Here is a 7034-nt window from a genome sequence, read left to right as displayed (position 1 = left end):
CCTTACATTTGTTTACTTGCATTATTAAAATTAGGAAATGGAGAAGTTGATTAAATAAAGGAGAAAAGAAAGGGAGAACTTCCCCCACCAATTTTTTAAGGAATGCCATTAAGGGTAATAGATTTTTATTATTTTTATTTTATTTTTTAATATTAAATATATAATGATAATTTTGTCCTTTAAAATATGTCTTGCAAAATAACTACCATATAATATAGTTTAACTCAAAAGGGCAATTTAGTCAATTCAAGCATTCTGATTGCGTTTCCTAATATAGTAAACAAGATAAATCACAACTATTCCATTTCTAAAAAAATTTAGTAAACAATATATTACAAATATTGATTTCGATTATATTTCATTTATTCCGTTACATTTCTCCATTAATTTATTTCGATTCTGATTACTGTATAGTAAACGTGCCATAAAATGCAACTAAACAAAGGAATGAAAATTGTTTATTTTTTATTCCATTCTATTTCATTACCTCCAACGAAAAGCCACCTAAATTCAATTTAAATTTTTACAATTAAATTGAATTGGATTAGTTGGCTTAAATTAAATTTGGGTGGCATATTTTTCATCCCTAATTTCAAGAGGAGAGGATATATATTAAAGTTTGCTAATTAATTTTTATATTATTGGAAAATAGTAAAATTTGATTGGATATGATAGAACTTAGAAGGTTGAAAAGAGAGAGAAAAATGTTTATTTTTGTATATATATAAAAGGAGAGTTTGTTGTTTTTTTTTCCTTTCATACTCTAAAATTGGGATAATTAAATATTAGTGGTGTAGGGAGTTTGTTTCTCCTTTCTTTTCCTCTCTTAACAAAATTGAGTCCTCCGGCTCCGATCGTAAAAGGAAGAATCAAGAACCACCGTCTTCGGCGGCGGCGGCGGATCATCACCGCAAGAACAGAGATAACAAAGACAGACAAAAAATCTCTTCTTTGAACAAGAAAAAGCCGAAAATGGCTTCCTCTGGAAACCAAGTCAAAGCTTCTCACATACTCATCAAACACCAGGGTTCCAGGAGAAAGGCCTCCTGGAAAGATCCAGAAGGACGCATAATCAAAAACACAACACGTGAAACCGCTGTTTCTCAACTCAAAGCCCTCCGTGAAGATATCGTTTCTGGCAAGTCTAAGTTTGAAGATATCGCTTCTCGTATCTCTGATTGCAGCTCCGCCAAGCGCGGTGGTGATCTTGGTATGAGTTTTTATCCGTATTGAATTTGTTTAATTTTTGTTTTTGGATCATGAAAAACCCTAGCTTTTGGGTTTTTGTGATATAGCTGGTCCGTAACTCTATTAGAGAATGTTAATTGATTAGGGTTTTAGGTTCTTAGAATAGGGTTTGACAAGAGTGATGGAGTGGATAGCTAAAATCTGAAGGTTCTTTTTGTTCAATTAATTAAATTCTTGCTTTGTGAATCTGTGGTTTAGGGCTTAAGTCCTAAAACAAAGGACTTAATTGATCTGTCAATGGAAGCTTTATTTAGGATATAAAAATTAAAAATAAGAATAATCTCAAACCGAGAAATTGATGAAGCTTTCACCTTTGAAGTTGATATTTGGACCATAAGTCTTAATAGTTCTCTCACAGAATGGTAGCTTAGCATAGATTATTGATTTTCTTTTGCTCCATTTTAGATGCTAGAAAGCCTTTTGGAAACTGAGAGATTAGATTGGCCAAGAGCTATATACTTTATTACTTAACAAATCTCATGAAGCTAGAAGTTATAACCTATACTGATAAAAATTTGCTTCTTTTGGTGTCATAATATGAGCAAGATGTGACAATTGACCAACCATCTTATAGATATTCTATTTTTGGTTATTTTTATTACTCTGTTATCTGACAATTGACCATTCAAAATAAATGAAGCAAAGAAGTTTATCTTTATCTCCAGAATTATACGTTTCGGTTCGAATGTAAAACGTTAAAATAATTTAGGAATAACAGCCGTAAATGATCCGCTTGTCCTGAAATGACCTGGCTCGATAGGGAAATCGCAATTCGTTGGAGCCAGATGCTGTATATTAATCTAAAATTGAAAATAACCGATCCCGGGAGGGACCATGATTATCATTCCTTTTATGACATACATCTTTCCATCTGCTACACATGCTGTGTTGCTAACCTAGTTGCTGTTTTGTTAAAACTTAGATCTTCCTGCATTTTACATGTCTCGCGTAAATGGTATTTGAGGAACATAAAGAATATAAAAAAAAAGACTTTGTTTTTTTTTTTTGTGAAAGAAGAATTATTTATCAGATTTTGTAAAGCTTTCACGTATTTGGGATGTTTAGGTTCTGTAGCTTTTTTCAATCTTATTTAACATCTTAATTTTTTTTTACCAAATCCAGACATGTTTCTCTATCCTACAGAGTACCTAGTGGTTTTTTTGTCAAATACGTGAATATGATTAATTTGTTTCTGCTTAACTTAAAATTTTGTTCTACAGCATTGTTAGATCTTCACAGATATCCTGGTTTGACATTTGCATAAACATATCCAACTTGTTCACATGGACGAACCTAAAAATGGCTGAACACTGAATTGTATCATCTAATATATTTTAGTCCTAAAACCAATCTGTTCTCACTAGTCAGTGGTCGATGGACTCGTGAGCTTGACCATTCGAACTACATCTTGTTTCTTAGAACGTCATTGATGTCTGTGTCAACCTTTGGTTTTTCAGAAAAATGTCCTTGGATAGGTTCTCCTAACCAAGTGTTAATTATCATTACAGGTCCATTTGGGCGTGGTCAGATGCAGAAGCCTTTCGAAGAGGCAACATATGCTCTTAAGGTCGGGGAGATAAGTGATATTGTGGACACCGACAGTGGAGTTCACATCATTATGAGAACTGGTTGAATTTTAGAGGGCAGCTGGAGAAAGTATGAAGATATTTCTGAAAATGATTCTGAAATATTACCAATGACAGTTCTTGCTGCTTCATGTTTCTTATTAAGTTGGTTTGATTGATGATGACACCTTCTAAAAACAGATCTAATTATTTTTCAACTGACATTTTTGTTTGGGGAAAAATATTGCTGTGGTTGTTGTTTTGAATATTTCAGAGCTAATAATAGCTCGTAACGATTTCACATGATCTTTTATAGATATGTTGATTTCCATTTTTGGACTTTTCATGGTCATAGTCTTTTTCTTTTTTATCTGTATCTGGTTTTTACTGAGCTATATACATAATCGCGTGGTCATGATTATTATGAGAGATGGTAAAATGGCAAAGTGATCATGAAGATTTTTCTTAAAAGATCATTGTTTTTTTTTGAGTGAATTCTTAAAAGATCATAATAAATAGATTCACTCGAAATAAATGTTTATGAGCACCCTATAATAGGATTTTAATAATTAGATAAAAGTTATGTTTGGTTTATGCTTGATGCATTAGTTTTTTTTTTTTATTATTATTTATTATTATTATTTTTTTTAAGGAGCATTTGGTTTGGTTTTAATAATATTTCTAGCACTACTTTTTTCTTTTTGTTTTTAAATAATTCCAAATTCATATATATATATATTTTAAGAGAAATGGTAAATTCTTTCATTCTTAAGTAATCGTCTATGTTAACCTTAAAAAAAGTAGCTATCTATTCTAATATTTTCACTGATTTGGTGAAGTACAATTTGATTGATATTATTAATTAATTTAATTGGGTCAAAAAAATATAATTTAATCAAAAAAAAAATTAAGATTTCAAATTAATGGTAGAAAAACATTTATTTATTAGTCTCAACAAAGGTGAATTTTTAAGTCTTAATAGCTTTCAATTGATGACTTTTAGAGATTTATAAACAAACACAATTCCCTCATTACATTCATTTAGCATTGAACATTTAATCTCATTCTCTTAGCATTATGAGTCTCTAAATCTTTGGTAACACTCCATTGTGTTGGTGGCACATCATCGTGTTGGTATGGGCATTTGTCCCCATTTCGACACCCCTTTGAAGTTTTATAAAAAATGCATGGTTTCAATTTCTTCCATCGCAATTCTCTTTTTGGTTTGTAATTATTAAGAGGTTTTGATTTTGGATCACTTTGTTCCTTGTGCTCATCAACTTTTTCACAACCATGTTGTCTAATGAGATTCCTATAGTAGTTCAAATCCTTCATTGGGGGCATTGGATTTGTGGTAGTAAACAAGTCTTTAGACACTGAGTTCACATCCACATAACTCGGGGCGGGGGCGAGGACGGGGGCTGTAATGGTGGTGGTGGTGGCCGGTGGTATTAGTCCATTTTGTCTTAACTTTTCAATGGTTTGTGGATCACTTAAGATTTTATTGAGCAAATTAAAAGATGGTTTGGTTGAAGAGGTTTGGTCACATTGAACTTGGGAACTTGTGGTGGTGGCTAGTCCATTTTGTCTAAACTTTTCAATGGTTTGTGGATCAGTTAAGATTTTATTGAGCAAATTGGAAGATGGTTTGGTTGAAGAGGTTTGGTCACATTGAACTTGGGAACTTGTAGTGATGGCTAGTCCATTTTGTCTGAACTTTTCAATGGTTTGTGGATCACTTAAGATTTTGTTGAGCAAATTGAAAGATGGTTTGGTTGAAGAGGTTTGGTCACATTGAACTTGGGAACTTGTGGTGGTGGCTAGTCCATTTTGTCTAAACTTTTCAATGGTTTGTGGATCAGTTAAGATTTTATTGAGCAAATTGGAAGATGGTTTGGTTGAAGAGGTTTGGTCACATTGAACTTGGGAACTTGTAGTGATGGCTAGTCCATTTTGTCTGAACTTTTCAATGGTTTGTGGATCACTTAAGATTTTATTGAGCAAATTGAAAGATGGTTTGGTTGAAGAGGTTTGGTCACATTGAACTTGGGAACTTGTAGTGATGGCTAGTCCATTTTGTCTGAACTTTTCAATGGTTTGTGGATCACTTAAGATTTTGTTGAGCAAATTGAAAGATGGTTTGGTTGAAGAGGTTTGGTCACTTTGAACTTGGGAACTTGTGGTGGTGGCTAGTGATGGTGATACTTCTTTTTCTTCTTCTTCTTCAATGGGAATTGAAGGGATAAGTGGAGTTTGGCTATCATCATAGTGTTCATTTTCTACTTCTGCAGAGACACAAGAACTAATGGAAAGAAAGAAAAAAAAAGTGTTAGTATTTTACAACATAATGTCAAATAAAAGAAAATTTTTGTTCATCTTGCTTGACTCAGTATTACGACTACGACTAATTACGACCAATGATAAAATTAAAGGATCATAGAGTGTTATGACCCTCTAATTTTTTTCTTTTTTTTTTTATTAAAACAAAAATTACATGTTAAAAAAACTTTTTTGTATATATTTATATAATTATAAAAATTTAAGACATGTTATTGTAAAATTAATTTTATTTTGTCTAAATAAAATATAAAATGTAATGTTTTAAAAAAATAAATTGGACTTTTTTCAAAAAAAAAAAATAATAATTGTATTATTTAAATAAATATTGATAAAAATTTTAAAAATAGTGTTTAAAAAATAACTTGAGATTTTTTCTTAAAAAAAAAAATTAAGTCTGGGATGGGCGCACCCCACCCGCCCTTGGGTGGGCTCTATTGCTCAACCTCGAGATGAATAGTAAGGTTTTAAAAGGACAAAAAAAATGAAGCCAGAGAAAACTTTTACCTAGTCGGAATCGAAGAATGTCGTGGATAAAATGCTTCAAGCACTCTTGACTCCCTCCAATTTTGATGATGTATTTCCTCACTCTCCTCACCATTGAGAACCCTCCAAGAGGGAATCAAAACAACCTATTTGTACACAAATTATTATTAAAGCTAATAATACTAAATCAACTTTAATTAAAATCTTGTGATGTGAATGCATGCTTTTCAACACACTATTATTAATTTAGCTTTATTAAACAAAATCTATAGTTACCTTGGGAGGAAATTTCCATGGAATATAAGATACATAGGAAGGTTTTAGTAATTTTTCTTCAATTTTTTCTTGAGATGTCATAGATATTTTTGTAGGACTATCTTTTGAGTTAAAAGACTTAACCTAAATAAAATATGAACGAAAATTAAATTCAAAACAATGGTGACATAAATGAATGTAAAATCATTCATTAAAATAGCTAAATCTAAATAATTAGCAAAACAAAATTATGGAAAAGATCTAACTTTCACTGTAAAATCATATTAACAAAATATAACAATTTTTTAAAATTAAATTTTGATATATATATAAATTGTTTTATTTTTTATTTTTAATACCTTATTGAATAGTTCATATTCATTTGAAGATTCAAAGATTATCTAACTGTATTAATCGAACAAAATTTGAATAAGAAACTTGTGCAAATATTTTAATCCAAAAACAAATTTTGCAGAAATTGGAATTCTTGATAGAAAACTCAGCACAGTTCAATTATTTTAACTTGAATTCATTAAATCTCATGATCTCATCATAATAGAAAAGTGTGTAAAGATCCAAGAAATTAAATGAAATTTTGATTAAAAATCCAATGTTATACCTGACAAAGATGGGTTTCTGGAACCCAAGAATTAAAAATCTTCGGCCGCATATTATCGAAAGTCCTTGACTTAATCAGATTCGATTTTTTCATTATGAAAATAAAAATAAACTGATTATTATTAAACCCTAAGTTGAATACAAAACCCTAGTTTATAACAACACCACAAACGTTTTTTCTTTGGGCTTTAAGAAGCATTCTATGAATATTTATAGTTTTTTTGGGATGGTTCATAGAAAGGCGGCTGATTTTTATAATCTTTTTTTAAAAAAAAATATATATATAGAAAATAAATAAATAATTATTTAAATTTAAATTAAACGAGTGAAAAACGTAACTGTACGGTTACTATATTTAAATTACAAAAGTCTAACTGGAAAGTTTTAAAACACACATTTTCTAATTTAATAATTAAGGTGAAAACAAAACTTAATAATTAAGAAATTTGTCTTCAATTTCTTTTAATTTAAAAAAGAAACTTATTTTGAACTAAATATTAATGGTTAACACCCCTTCTCCATCTT

At 30.4% G+C, this 7034-nt stretch overlaps 2 protein-coding genes across 2 annotated transcripts; one reads left to right on the top strand and one right to left on the bottom strand.

Annotated features, from left to right (window-relative positions):
* The first annotated feature begins 758 nt into the window (after positions 1 to 758).
* LOC133037398 (peptidyl-prolyl cis-trans isomerase Pin1) lies at positions 759 to 3159 on the top strand. The gene is made up of 2 exons (XM_061114609.1): positions 759 to 1210; positions 2757 to 3159. The coding sequence occupies exons 1-2, from the start codon at positions 973 to 975 to the stop codon at positions 2879 to 2881; spliced, it is 363 nt and encodes a 120-aa protein (XP_060970592.1). The 5' UTR covers positions 759 to 972; the 3' UTR covers positions 2882 to 3159.
* On the bottom strand, positions 759 to 6693 carry LOC133037397 (zinc finger CCCH domain-containing protein 6-like). Its single transcript, XM_061114608.1, has 4 exons — positions 6511 to 6693; positions 5658 to 5782; positions 2486 to 5115; positions 759 to 2440 (listed from the first exon to the last, which is right to left on the bottom strand). Exons 1-3 carry the CDS (start codon positions 6601 to 6603, stop codon positions 3855 to 3857), a joined length of 1479 nt encoding a protein of 492 aa, XP_060970591.1. The 5' UTR covers positions 6604 to 6693; the 3' UTR covers positions 759 to 2440; positions 2486 to 3854.
* Positions 6694 to 7034: the final 341 nt, after the last annotated feature.

The sequence above is a fragment of the Cannabis sativa genome, chromosome 4 (genome assembly GCF_029168945.1).
Source record: "Cannabis sativa cultivar Pink pepper isolate KNU-18-1 chromosome 4, ASM2916894v1, whole genome shotgun sequence".
Lineage (NCBI taxonomy): Eukaryota > Viridiplantae > Streptophyta > Magnoliopsida > Rosales > Cannabaceae > Cannabis > Cannabis sativa.
This window is presented reverse-complemented; position numbering and strand designations above follow the sequence as displayed.

Bases quoted from the DNA above. Each gene is read 5' to 3' on its own strand.
- LOC133037398 (XM_061114609.1), top strand. From the start codon at position 973: ATGGCTTCCTCTGGAAACCAAGTCAAAGCTTCTCACATACTCATCAAA. The intron at 1,211-2,756 runs GTATGAGTTTTT...TTATCATTACAG, and splicing joins CAAGCGCGGTGGTGATCTTG to GTCCATTTGGGCGTGGTCAG.
- LOC133037397 (XM_061114608.1), bottom strand. From the start codon at position 6,603: ATGAAAAAATCGAATCTGATTAAGTCAAGGACTTTCGATAATATGCGG. The intron at 5,783-6,510 runs GTATAACATTGG...GTGTACAAATAG, and splicing joins CAGAAACCCATCTTTGTCAG to GTTGTTTTGATTCCCTCTTG. The intron at 5,116-5,657 runs GTAAAAGTTTTC...TCTTTCCATTAG, and splicing joins CATTCTTCGATTCCGACTAG to TTCTTGTGTCTCTGCAGAAG.